Source organism: Rhinolophus sinicus, linkage group LG10 (assembly GCF_036562045.2).
Source record: "Rhinolophus sinicus isolate RSC01 linkage group LG10, ASM3656204v1, whole genome shotgun sequence".
NCBI lineage: Eukaryota > Metazoa > Chordata > Mammalia > Chiroptera > Rhinolophidae > Rhinolophus > Rhinolophus sinicus.
In genome coordinates this window covers 81,729,025-81,743,360 of record NC_133759.1, presented here as the reverse complement: position 1 = coordinate 81,743,360, position 14,336 = coordinate 81,729,025, and the positions used below count along the sequence as shown (strand labels likewise).

General features: G+C 45.4%; 1 protein-coding gene across 1 annotated transcript in view; it reads left to right on the top strand.

The window, feature by feature from the left end:
- PFDN1 (prefoldin subunit 1) overlaps nucleotides 1–14,059 on the top strand; it is a 55,212-nt gene extending 41,153 nt beyond the window's left edge. The window contains exon 4 of the mRNA XM_019740403.2: nucleotides 13,641–14,059. Coding sequence (XP_019595962.1) covers nucleotides 13,641–13,724 — 84 coding nt within the window. The 3' untranslated portion in view covers nucleotides 13,725–14,059. The remainder of the gene's footprint in view (nucleotides 1–13,640) is intronic.
- Nucleotides 14,060–14,336: the final 277 nt, after the last annotated feature.

The following is a 14,336-nucleotide window of genomic DNA, read 5'->3' as shown; positions in this document are numbered from 1 at the left end:
ATTCTGTTTGTACTAGTTCCATGGTAACTTGGGTGGATGTGGAGTTGGGACAAGTGGCAGCTGTGACGTCTGGTCTATAGAGTGATTTCATCATGATATGAGCCATGCATCACCCTGGATGGAGAAATGTCACTGGGTGATGTGACCTGACCTCTCAGTGTCCCTCCAAACACTCAGAACAATGAGAGCAGAGACTCTGGGTTGCTTGTTTGACTTGGAGGTTTAGCTTAGAGTTGGAGAACAGGTAACTATAAGTTTTCCTTTCTCTTTCTTAATGAAAAGAAAGCGAGGTTTTTGCCTGCTTTAGAAATAGGCCTTTGATATTGGAGTGTATTTGTCGTTCTCCAGTTCTGCCCTCTGCTGACCTATCCAGATCAGCCCAGGAGCTGCCGGTGAGTCATGCGTCTGCCGGTCGTGGCTTTGAGCTCTTGCTTGTTTTCACTGTCTCCAGGTCCTTTTATGGGTTTCCGGTTGCCCTATCTCTATTTTTTTAGTTGTGTAAATATGTTACTTGATTGGAAAGTAATACTGTGATCACACAGAAGTTTCCTTACCCTTGTTTGTCCATTGGCTTTCCCAGAGTATGCTATTAACTCATTAATCTGAATATTTAGTGCTTCTGCTGATAACATTAAAGTTAATTTTCAGAAATTAATACGTCATTTTATTTTACTCTGGCCAGTTTGTGTGTGTGTTACTCTTAAGTGTTTGGGTGGAGTAAAGACTGATTTGCTGTGAAAATAATTCGTTAGGAACTTGCCTTGCCATGCCTGTTTTTAAAACACGGATTTCATCTCCTATCCTTTCTCCTTGTGATGCAGCATTTTGAGAGCACTAGGAATTTAAAAAAATTTTTAATCGAGGTGAAATTCACAATGCTGTGCAACCATCACTAATGTCTGATTCTAGAACATTTTTATCACCCCCAAAAGAAACCCCGTACCCATTAAGAAGTCATTGTCCATTTCCCTTTCCCCCAGCACTTGGCAACCATTAATCTGTTTTCTGTCTCTATAGATTTGCCTATTCTGGATGTTCATATAAATGGATCATACATAGGTGGCTTTTATATATATATATACATAAATTTTATTGGGGAATATTGGGGAACAGTGTGTTTCTCCAGGGCCCATCAGCTCCAAGTTGTTGCCCTTCAATCTAGTTGTGGAGGGTGCAGCTCAGCTCCAAGTTGCAGCCCACCATCCCATGTGGGAATCGAACCGGCAACCCTGTTGTTCAGGACTCGCGCTCTAACTGAGCCATCCGGCTGCCCCATGTGTGGTTTGTTTGTGTCTGGCTTCTTTTACTTAATGTTTTCAAGGTTCATCTATGTCATACTATAGCATGTATCAGCCCTTCATTCCTGTTTATAGTGGAATAATATTCCATTGTATGGATATACCACATTTTATTTATCTACTCATCAGTTGATGGACATTAGGGTTGTTTCTACTTTTGGGCTATTATGAATAATCCTGCTATGAACATTCACAAGTTTTCGTTTGAACACCTGTTTTTATTTCTCTTGGATATATATCTAGGAGTAGAATTGCTCGGTCATATGGTAATTTTATCTTTTAACTTCTTGAGTAACTGCCAAACTGTTTTCCACAGCAGCTGCATCATTTTACATTCCCATCAGCCGTATATGAGGGTTCTAATTTCTCCACATCTTTGCCAGCACTTATTTTCCATTTTTGATGATAGCCATTGTAGTGGGTATAAAGTAGTATCTCGCTGTGGTTTTTATTTGCATTTCCCTAATTAAGGCGGTTGAGCATCTTTTCTTATGCTGTTGGCCATTAATGTATCTTATTTGGAGAAATGTCTGTTCAAGTCCTTTACTCCTTTTTAAATTGGGTCATTTATCTTTTTGCTGTTGAATTGGAAGAAAGGAGAAATTGCTGACTTGCTTGGAGTAGAGAGTAGGATCATAGTGACTTCAGGCTTTTGCCACACATACCTGCATGCTAGTCTTGGCCCCACAGTTGCGTCAATTACACCTCCACTTCCAAGAATGCAAGGTGTTGCCCTTACTTCCTCTCTCAGGAGGCACACCCTATGCACCTACCCCTTTAAGGTGCCTACAGGCCAAACTCCACAATAAACACGGTTAATTTGATCCTCTTGCTCTTCTTGTAAGATTAGGGCAAACTAAAGACAAACTGAAATAGTAAAACTTATTTTATTTGCTCATTTGGAAGACTAGTAAAGTTTTAATAGCCCTTACTGACTTGGCATTCTGATCCTGGAAAAGCAGAAGCAAACTAATGTATATTGGGAAACTTCTTTTATAAAATTTGTTTTCACAAGATTTCTTTATGTATGTACTGTGTACATTTATTTTTCATGTATGATGGAACTTAGGAAAGTATTCTGTCTGGGCTGTAAATTTTAGGCTTTATTTGTTTGTTTGTTTGTGTTAGAAAGGAATCAAAGATCCCAGGGTTGTGACACTGTAGTGGCCTGTGTACCCTTCTCATCTCTTAGTTCCTGAAACAGACCAATACTTGTCACGTTTACTGAAATATTAGTACGCTTATACTGCACACAATTCATATCTGTGGCATTTTGTGGTCTCTGAGGTATATTCTCTGTGCCTCTTTATTTCCTGAATGAAGCATTTCAGCCCTTCTAATCATTTCCTTGGATATAATTATGCTGACACTTCTACAACCCTGTGTTGGACCTGCACAAAGCCCAGTGTCTCATTGAGGACCAGGAGGTAAAATTATTAGGTTGGTGCGAAAGTAGTGTTTTAAAAGGTTAAAAATTGCAAAAACTGCAATTACTTTTGCACCAACCTAATATTTGTCCTGACACTGCTGTATGTGTGCTCTTGAGGCTCACCTGTCACAATTAAAATATCAGGTAATATTCCTTCATGGAGTTTTAGGGTTGGGTCTCAAAGAGCCATAGGCTTTTAAGTTGGGAGGTATCCTAGAGGCCACTTGATGTAGCACTCCCCTCCCCCGCTCCCAACTACTTCTAATGTGTTGTCATCATTCCTATTTGAACACATCCAGTGATTTCTAGTGGTTTCATCCTGTGTTCTGAACTACTCTTCTCTTGGTTTCTATGACACAGTTTCTCTCCTTTTTTAGTATTATTTGTTGGTTCCTTCTCCTCTTTTCAATCTTACTAAATGTTGACTTTCTACAAAACTAACTCTTACTCTGTTCTTTCTTAAGGAATGTCAACCTTCTCATGGCTTCAAGTATTACCTGTATGCAAAATTATATCTCTAGCCCAGACTTCAGTGAACTTCAGACAATCTAGTTTTCTCAAATTTCAGTTGGATGTCTTATAGGTACCTCAAACTCAGAATGTCTAAAACTGAACTCATTCCCTTCCAAACCCCATCCTCGTGGGAGTTATTCTTGACCCCACCCTTCCCACCCCCGACTTCTAATATCTAATGAGGGTTAAGGTGAAGGACTTGCTGAAGTCCTCCTGTTGATTTCTTAAATCTATGTTTTTCTCCATTGCCACCACTAAGATACTGTCAACTCTTTCTAATGCTATTGCATTGGTTTCCTAATAGGTTTCTCAATATTCACATGTATATTCTCTAGTCCAGTGTTTCCCAACCTTTTTTATATCACAGCACCCAAAAAATAGTGTTTCCATGATTCACGAGGGTAAGTGGACAAAGGGAGCTCAAGGTTGGAGGGAACTGTCAGGGGGCTTTGGCTGAACCCTGAACCCACTCAGCCAGTCAGGGACCAAAGGGATCAGTATCTTGGGCCCACCGGTTAACTATTCCTGACTCACTGGGCATTCTGTTGGAAGCTCTGCTCTAACTCATTCTCTGTGGTGTAGCCAGAGTGATCTTTTGTTTTCAGTGGAAATTTTATTTTTGTCACCCCTGCTTAAAACGCAGTAGTTTTCCATTATCTTTAAGATAAATATTAAATCTTTAATGTGGCTGAAGACCCTACGTAATCTGACTCATCCTCACCAGCCTCATCCTTTGTATTTATTCTTTCTCATATATTTATCCTTTCTCCCCACCCTGCCTCTGTACTTCAGCCTCACTGGCTGTCATTCACTTCTCAGACATGCCGTGCTCCATTTGACCTTTGCACATGTTGCTGCATTTGCCTGGAATTGCTCTCTCCCCCACTCTAACCTCTCCACTTAATTGATTCCTACTCATCCTTCAAATCTAGTTCAAAAGTGCTTCTGTGAGTTCCTTGATTATGCCAAGTGTTTCCTCTATTAGACACTGTGCTTCTCCTTCAGAGCCCTTATTACACTGGCAGTTAAATGGCCACGTGCCCTGCAACAGGGTACAGATTTGTTTAATCTGTATGCAGAACATACCATATAAAAAACTGGGCTAGACTCGAAGGACGGGTGAAAATTGGAATAACTATCAATAATTTAAGATACGCAGATGACACCATCTTACTGGCAGAAAGTAGCAATGATTTGAAATGACTCCTGATGAAAGTAAAAGAGGAAAGTGCCAAAGCAGGACTGCATTTGAACATCAAGAAGACAGAAGTCATGACCACAGGAGAAATACACAACTTTAACATAGACATTGAAGATACCAAAACTGTTGACATTTTGCTTACCTTGGTTCAGTCACCAATTCAGATGGAGACTGCAGCCAAGAAATCACGAGAAGGCTGAGACTTGGAAGGGTAGCGATGGAAGAATGAGGAACGATCACTACGAGCAGAGAGGACCGGGAGAGACCGCGGCTAAGATCACTCACACCCTCATATTCCGAAGTACTCCCGGTATGTACAGATGCGAAAGCTGGACAGTGAAGGAGGCTGATAGGAAAAACAAATGGATTCATTTGAAGAGTGGTGTTGGAGGAGAGCTCTGTGGCTACCCTGACCTGCCTGAAAGATGAACAGGTGGGTCCTAGAGCAAACTAAGCCCGAAACATCTCTGGAGCAAACATGGCAGAATAAAGCTGTCCTACGTGGGGCACATCATGAGAAGGCAGGGTTCTTTGGAAAAGACAGTGATGCAGGGAAAAAGAGAAGGCAGCAGGAAACGAGGAACACCGCATATGAGATGGACTGACTCCAAAAAAGAAGCCATAGGCACAAGTCGACGGGAGCTGAGCAGGGCTGTGAGGACAGGACGCTGGGGACGTCACTCATTCGTAGGCTCGCCAGGAGTCAAGCGCTGACTCAACGGCATGTAACATGGAGTTTGAAAAGAACAAAAGAATCAGTATGGCTTCTGTTTTATGTTTTTTGTTTTGTTTCTGTGGTTTTTAAGTTGAGCAATGGGATGAGTGCTATTCACTGAGCTGGAGAAGACTGGGAGGGGATGGGGTGACATAAATCAGTTGTGTTTGTTTTAGACACGTTGGGGTTTGACGTCCGGGAGGATATGTTTTATAAGAAATTGGATGTGTTAATCTGGAATTAAGGGGATGTCAGGGTTGGATATAATTTGGAAGTCATAATAATGCTTACAGCGATGAGGCTAGATGAGAGTTTCTAAGAGAAAGTGCAGATGGGGCAAAGAGAAGTTCCAGAGCAGTGGTATCATAACGGCTAAGAGAAGAAAGTACTTGAAGAATTGTGTTGAATGCTGTTGATGAGTAAGAAGGGGTTGAGTAAGAAGAGAAGTAACCACTGCTGTAGGCAATGGCGAGATCACTGGTGACCGGAATCCCAGGCAGTTGAATAGAGTAGATGGATGCATAATCGGAGAGGGCTGAGGAGCAGGTGGGAGGCAAGGAAGTGGAGGCAGCTACCAAAAACAGTGGTTCAAGAAGTGTTGCTAAGAAGGGGAGGAGAGAAAGAGGGCATTACCTACAGGGGAATGTGAGGTCAAGAAAGGGTTTTTTAAAAATGATTTGCTCACCAAGGAGCTTGCAGAGAAATAGATTGAAGAGAAAGAAGATTAAGAAAAAGGATAACTGTGGGAGTGAAATTTTTGAGACGGTGACTGCGGATGGAATCAATGCGCAAGTGGAAGGGTTATGTTCTGACAGAAGCAGGGACACCATCCGTGTTATCAATAGGGAAAGGAGAGTGTACGTATGGGTGTAGGTCGGGTAGTAGATATGGTAGTGGGAAGAAGAGAGAATTCTCAGCAGACTGCTTGTATTTTCTCAGTGAGCTGGGGATGAGAGGAAAGACTCTAGGAGATTTAAGGAGAGCAAGATATGAAATAATTACTTGGGAGAGCAGACAACATATTACGGAAGTTTAATAGAATTTCCAGACAGTGTTGAGTGCCCATTTGAGATTCATGGTCCTGAATTTAAAGTGAAACCATTCAGCACAATTAAGTGTTTTTCTCCAGCAACATTCAGCTGTTTAGAGGTCGGTAGACAGTTGGATTTAACTTGGGTTGGCATTTAGCCCAGCAAGTACAACAGAGGGAGAGGGGCAAAGGAGACTAGGTGTCTACAAGGGGGATGAATGTGTATAAATGGTGGGCTGTGGAAGCTAAGCTGGGGAGCAGGGGAACGGGCCACGGAAGCATAATGGGCAGTGAACCACTTGTCACTGAGTGAGGAGGTTGAAGTGCGGGAGAGAGAGTTAATCAGGTAGAAGTGACCTGAAAAAATAGGAGGTAGTGCTGGTGAAATTGAAATTTCGGAGGCGGTGCCATTACTGGTGTTGACAAGATCTCTAGGGTGTGACCATGGGCTGGGTCAGCTGAGGTGGGATAAAAAGTGTGAGGGGAAAGGTCATGGGATTAATGGATCATCTCCGTTCTTGTTGAGTGGTGCAGCAGTGGTAGAGGAAGACTGAGCCATCGATGAATGAGGGACAGTCCCCAAGGATATTGCAACAAGGAGGGGGGAAGAGGATGGTAAACCGTGATGCCACAAACTTCAAGAACCAGTATTTTTAGAGGGAAAAAAAGAAGGAAAAGTGGTTTGGCAGTTGGCTGAAGGAAGGAAGGAAGGAAGGAAGGAAGGAAGGAAGGAAAGAAGGAAAAAAGGAGGAAGGAAGGATGGATGGGTGGATGGAAATTTATGCCTCTATTAGGTAGCTTTCATTGAAAATTAAAAATTTCTAAAATCTCTAACTGCTGGACTCACTTCCACCTTTTAAGACTCCCTCTTTTTTAAGAGCAGAGGTTGGCAAACCATAGCCTGCTGGCCAGATCCCGCGTGCTGCCTGTTTCTGTGTGGTTAGAACACAGCCATCCCCATTCATTGACACCACACCCATTTGTTTGCACCTTGTCTATTGCTGCATTTGTGCTACAGTGACAGAGGAGAGTAGTGGTGCCAGAGACAACCCCACAAAGCCTAAGATATTTGCTATCTGATCCTTTATAGAAAAAGTTTGCTGACTCCCACTTTTAAACAGTGACTCTCAAACTTGAGTGTGCCTCAGAATCACCTGGAGGGCTGTGAAAACACAGACTGCTGGGCTCCACCGCTAGAATTGCTGATTCAGTGGGTCTGAGTTGGGGCCCATGGTTGTGCCTTGCTGACAAGTTCCCAGGTGTTGCTGACGCTGCAGAAATTTCCAGGGACCTCACTTTAAGAGCCGCTGCTTTAGATATTGAAGGTCGTGGTCAGGTTCCTTCTCCCCTTAATCTTCTCTGAGCCACATGTCCCTACATACTTCCGCTGCTTATCACTTGACATGATTTACTGGCTTGTCTCATCCCTTTTAAGCCTGGTGCCCACAGTTGTCATGATTCTGTAGATGAAGCCCGATCAGCGCTGTATGCATCGGACACTTGCCCCTCCAAGTTCTGCGCTTACCTGTGAGCTTACTTTCTTTCCCAGGTTGTCTGATGCACTGGGCTGTCTCTACGATTTAAGTGAAGCTGATGTGTTAGGGAGAGCAAGAGTAGGGCGAGAGCACCTAAACCCTAGGGGGACTAAGGCGTTAGCACTGTTGTTTGGAGGAAATGATATGCTCCCCCACCTCCCACCCCCCGCTCCGGCCTGTGTGTCTCTGCTATGAAGGGCAGGTTTCCTGGGCAGACGGAGCATCTGCTCATAGGTGGGACTGAGAGTCTGACCCCATATTGCAGCAGTTGCAGAGTCTCGTAGCAGATAAAGAACACCTGGGAGAAAAACAAGGCCAGTCAGCTGCACCAAGTCTTTCAGCAGAGGAACCTCTGAAAGATGCTGTGAAAACAGTTTCTAAAAGATGCAGAGACAGGAACCCCTTCTTAGATTTCTCTTTACTCTCCTGCTCCATTCCTAAAATTGCTTTCTCTTTCTTTGAGCTTGTCTGCCAGTCATATATAGTTCAGAAGTTACCTGATAGCCTAGTTATGTCCTTAATGGTGAAGCGGATGTACCTGGGTCAGTTCACAGGTGGACATGTGTCCTTGGATCAGTTGTTTCTGAGCTTTAAACTCCCGGTGGGACTTGGCCTGCCTGGCCTGCCCCTGGTGAGTGCTCCCTGGCCATTCAGGCCATCTCTGCACTCCGCACCTGCTTGCCACAGCTCTGCCCATCTCTGTCTCATTTCCCTTTCTGATTTCTCTCACTGCCCCCTCATTGCCTTTCTTTTGTTTTCTCTTCCTCCTCGTGTTTCCTGGCCTTCATCACATTTGACACCTTATCTGCCAAGACATGCCTCTTCAGCCCCCAGTGAATTCTTGGCCTCTTGCTAAACTTCCCCATTGTGGGCAGCTGGCACCCCGTGGCCATTTCACAGTTCTGCAAACTGAGAAAACACTACCGTCAGTGAGGCGCTGTGGTTTTTAATTTGGAAGTCCTGGGAGAGACAGTGAGAAGGTATTCTTTGCCTCAGGTTTTTTGATTGCTAGTAGAGCTTGAAGTTGGCAGTGGTCTGCAAAAGCTGAGGATTCAGCAAAGGAAGAAATGCGTGGCCGGGGTAGGTCAAGCTCAGGGACAGAAACATGGGACTCAGCCCAGAGGGTCTTTGAGCACAGATCTCACAGAACATCAGGGACAAGGGAACCAAGACTGTGTGCCTTGGAGGCAGGGGACAAGCCAGGGCTGCTGTGATCCGCCACATCTCCCCTCTTCCCCGAGCTCCATTTTACCTATCTTATTTATTTTGTCTTTAAGACAAGAGTTCACTTGAAGAAAGAGTTCCGTGACTAAAGAGAAATGGGAGAGTGGGGTCACTGTTATTGTCCAGATGCTCATTTTCCAAATGGGGAAGTAGAGGGTGAGAGGGGAACACCATTTTCTGTACCCCAAGAGATGACAAACAGGAAAAGTATAAATTTAGAGAAAGAAAGAGGACAAAGTTCCTGAGCAAAGAAAAAAGGTTTGTAGTGATAGGGTCACAAGATGAATTACCTCAGAGTCTGAGAGATTGTGTCATGTCAGAAAAGTTCTAGGGACTTGAGCCTCTTTTTTCCACGAGAGGAGAAGACTGAAACAAATGCCAGCCCCTCAGTCTGACTCCCAGAAAGAAGAACCTCAGACCGATGAGCAATAAGTCCAAAAATGTCATTTCCCTGGCCATGCTGAGCCCTACAGGAAATCTCAGAATTTCACGTCAGAAGCCTCACAAAAATGTCACTGCACCCAGAGCTCTGTGGTTTGCTGCTACTAGAGAATTTCCTAGGGAAAGGGTCTGAGGGAGATTGCTCAGCAAGACAGAAAAATGCAGCAGCAAGGCCGCAAATGCCTTCCCAGGACCCTGGTGGAAGGTTTGGGTTTAAAATGCCCCCTGGAGCTGACACAGCATAATCCTCTTGTAGCTCACAGAGCCCCTGGACTGAGCAGTTGCTCCCGACTTTCCGACTTCAAGATGGGGGACATTGGGATGGTTTGTTCTGCAGTTTTACAAGTTGGCCTGAGAAGGTGTAAGGGCCTGGCCCTTAAGACCTGAGCAAGGCTTTATGTCCCCATTGGGATCAGTGAGGTTTGAGTTTTAAACCTGTGTATATCCAGGGGTGGTAGAGGTTAGAGGGCGGTGCCCAACACTGCAAACCACCTTGAAGGAAAATGGTCAGTTTCTGCCTTTGCTTCCTCTGGTGGGTGTTTCTCATTCATTCAGTTCAGGAGGGAGAACTGAAAAGGAGTAGTGTGTTTACAAGTAAATCAGTAAGGCATCATTTTCCATAATACATGCACTTTTTTTCCCAACAAGTATTAGTTCCTATTTTGTACTTCTGGACACTGGGACTCTATCAGGGAACACAACAAAGCCCTGCCCTTGTCGACCTTTTCTTGTAAGGGAAGACACACAGATAAATACTGCTTCCGGTGGTGATTGGTGCTCTGGAGGAAAATCAGGCTGAGGAGAATAGGGAGTATGGAGCTGCATGTCATCAAGGCCTTTCCCAGAAGGTGACGTTTGAGAAAGGCCCGAAGGAAGTGAGGGAGCAAGTAATGTGGCTGTCTGGGCAAGAGAGTTCCTGCACAGAGGGAGCCAAAGTGCAAAGGCCAGAGGAGCATGGCGAGTGGACCTGAGGGCAGCTCGGAGGCCAGTGTGGCTGGAGCTGAATGAGTGAGAGGGAGTGTGGGCAGGGAGGTCAGAGAGTCAGCTGAGAGCAAGACTACCTGGCTTTTTGAAAGGGCTGTGCCTTTTCCTTTGAGTGAGATGGGAAGCCATTGGAGGGTTTTAAGTGTTAAAAGATGACTTTGGCTACTGGTTGGAGAAGAAACTGAAGGGTGGGTCAAGGGCAGAAGAGAGCCCACTTACAAGGTTATTCATTAAGGTCAGATTCTGCATACATTTTGAGATAGTGCTAACAGGCTTTGTTGGTTGGTTGGATGTCAGATGTGAAACAAGTCAAGCATGACGCCAAAGTTTTTGTCTTGAGCAATTGCAAGAATGGAGTTGTCATTTACAGAAATGGGGAAGACTAGGTCCACAGAATTTCTGGTTTGACTAGGTTTTAGGAAGAAACTCTGGCGATCCAAGAAAGAAAATGATTGACTTAATCATTAGTTCCTTAATTTTCTCCATCCTCTCTGACAGTAATTCATATGTGGGTCAATTCTACCGCAATTTCGAGGGCAGAAGTATGATCTTACGGTGTTAACTTTCAGGGGATCCTTACCCACCTCTACAGTTCAGTGTGGTCAGAGGCTGTGGGCCCAGAAGAGCTTTGGGGTAGATTCTGTCTCCACGGGCATCCCTCATTTCAGGTGCTATGTTAGTTTCCTAGGGCTGCATAACTAACTACCACACAGTGGGTGGTTTAAGACAAGAGAAATTTATTCTCACAGTTTTGGAGGCCAGGAGTCCAAACTCAAAGTGTCACAGGACCCTGCTCCCTCAGAAGGGTCTAGGGAAGAATCCTTCCTTTCTCCTCAGAGTTTCTGGTGGTTGCTGACCATCCTTGGCCTTCCTTGTCGAAGCACGGCCTTCTCCGTGTGTCTGTATGTCCCTTTGTCTTCGTGTGACTTGCTTATAAGGACGCGCTAATCATTGGCTTTAGGGCCCAACCTAATCCAGTATGAGCTCATCTTAACTTGGCTACAGCTGCAAAGACCCTATTTCCAAATTAGGTCACATTCGCTGCTGCCAGGAGTTAGGACTTCAATTTATCTTTTTATGAGACATAATTCAACCCATGACAGATGCTTTGGTCCGCGTTTGATTATGCGGGTCTTTTGGGCTTAGACGTTTTTGAGGATGAGACAGGACCTATGGAAATACAGTTTGAAAACAGGTCCTTCTGTACTAGGGAGGCCCCATCAGTTGGGATGAAAACTTTTTTTTTATCCAGCAAGTTTATTTAAACTAGAGATTTAAATATAGACAAGTTCATTTTCCATTATTTTTTGGAAACTTGAAGACTAGGACATGTGTTGGTAAGATCATGAAAAAATCATGTAACTGGAAGTGGAAGATAGAAGGAAGAGACATAGAATGAAGAATTTTAAAGATAAGAATTACTTTGATTTTGACCTGAATTTGATCCTGAATTTGATTTGAATTGATACTGAATTTGAGCGTCCAGAGGCCTGGGCAGTAGGTAGAAGAGCTCTTGCTTATGTTCCAAGTTTGTGGTTTTGCCAGCGAGGGCTGCAAGTTGGCAGAGAGGGAATGCAGCAGACCTGGGTCCCCGAGCCCTGGCCGACTCCTGCGGGAGGGAGTACAACGTGCTGGCTCCACTAGCTTTTTCCTTAGGTCCCCACGGCACTGGGTGCTATATTGTACTTGCTATCTAGCTGCTGCTCCCCTTCTGTGCAACACCCAGGACATGTACATTCTTAAGTGGTGTGTCAGGAGTTAGTAGTATTTCCCTTTTCTTAACTCATCACAAGTGGCGTCAAAGGGTTGTTTGTCAAAGGAAGTTTAAGTTCCCACTCTGATATCACAATGATAGGACTCTGTCAGGTTTAGCAGGGTAATTAAACAAAATCCTTTGGAAACAATATACATTTATGGCTATTGAACTATGATGCTCATTAGTTTTTATGACGCCCCTGTTGTTTTGTAAGGAGTTGTGTGCAAGTTGGACAGATGGGAGATGAGTAGAGATACATGGCTCTTTCTAGCATTCAGGAAATTTGAAGTTAAAAGAGACAGGAATCAGGTTCACATAAGAACTGATAAAGATTTGTGGATGCCACAGCATTTGGCGCCTACAGGAAAAAGTCTAAATGTATCACTTAGGAGAGCGGGAGAAGCTGGAGGCAGGGTTATGTAGAGAGGGTTAGGTGCAGGCCTCAAGCGATAGAGGCATTCGTTTTTATTTTCCCCTTTCAGTGGTTGGGGATAGTTCCCAAGCAAGGCCCATCAGACCAGGCTGCCCCAGCCTTTCCCTGGCTTCCCCGGGGTCTTCTGGGCACTTCAGCTGCTCTGGTGAAGGGGTAGGGGTGAGAGGAGGGCACTGGCTGCGCCTGGCTGCCCGGCCCAGGGCCCTGCATTGCTGGCTCTAGTGTGGCTCAGTCACACGCACCCTGTGGGATTATTCTGAGTATTCCTCAAAAAGGGAGACTTCATTTCATGTCTGTTAAGTGGGAATGCAGCCACAACTATGTCCTCAGGGCAGGAACCAGTGGGGAAGCCACCATACTTCTGGGGTGACCACAGGGCCAGTAATGTACAGACATCATTTCCTTTGACTAATCTTCTGTAATCCTGGTCCAGATGTGGCTTCTGAAAGTAAAGTTCTTTGTCTAAGATGAGATTTTTAATTTAGGACCCAGATGGGGTAGGAGGAAACTTCCAAAAGGTCTGCTTTCCTCAGTGTGTCACTGTCCTGGACTCCTGGCAGGCAGCAGTTTCATTAGAAAAGCAGATTCCGTCGTGACTCATCTGCCTTGCTCTGTGAGACGTGTGATAGAACTTGTTAGTACTCACGAACCCTGTCGTCTCACTGGACAGAGCTGAGGGTATACACTGTCCATTCGGCAGCAGTGGTGGCTACGGGACCTGGCCCGTGCCATGGAAAACCTTGAGAGACAGTCTGCCATGGGGCCAGAGCTTTGTCCTGGAATTTCCTGGTCTTTGTCTGTGTAACTTCATATACCCAGACGCCTGTTTTTAGAGTCTACTTCCTTCTAGGGGAAGAGAGCGCCCGCCTTCCACAGCACTTCTGCTTCTGTACCAAACCACCTCCTCCCAGTGGGTCAGGGATCGGGAGAGCACTCTGGGCAGGTGTGTGTACCTCGCTCCCAATTGACAATATGTTTCTAGAAGTCATTGGTCACAGAGAAGCCATGACCATTGGGCATAACAGCCACATCTGCCACCCCGGCCCGTTCACCCTAACCCTTGTTTCTTTCTCCATTGCAGCAGAAAAAATCCTATCTGGAGCGGAGCGTGAAGGAAGCTGAGGACAACATCCGGGAGATGCTGATGGCACGAAGGGCACAGTAGGAAGCCTCGGGGAAGCTTTTCCTCCTGACTCCTCCCATTCCTGGCAAGGGTGAGCGGCCTGTGCGGGGCAGCAGCCTTGCTTCTGGCCGATGGACATTTTCTCTGGATCGTCTGGTAACCCTACATGTTCTCCATCACCATGAGCCCCTTTCAGATCCTAAACCCTGTATTTTTAATCCTGGCTCTGCCTGCCACCTGTGCCCAGGACGATCCTCTCCCCTGAGGGTGTCTTGAACTCCCAGGAGAGGGAAGATGGGAGACAGGACCGATTAGGGGAGCTCTGCCCAGCCCCCCATGAGCTATGCTGCCCTGACCAATAAAAGGCATCTGTGCCACTCTGTGTCTGCGGTTCTTGAGCCAACGGATGAAAGCAGAAGGCCAGAGGGGCAGAAGCTGTTTCCACCCTCCTCCCTGTCCGTCTCCGGGACCATGGCCCTGCTCCTGCATCGAAGCCTCCCCCTTTCCTTTCCCCCCTTTCTGTTCCTTCAAGTAAACCCCACAATCCCAGAGCCTCCATGTGATGTGCAGATAAGGAAGACAGGAGCCCAGGGCACAGCTGAATGGAAGTGATCAGGACAGCAGTTCCGCGGTGGCAGGCTGTCTGCCTAACGC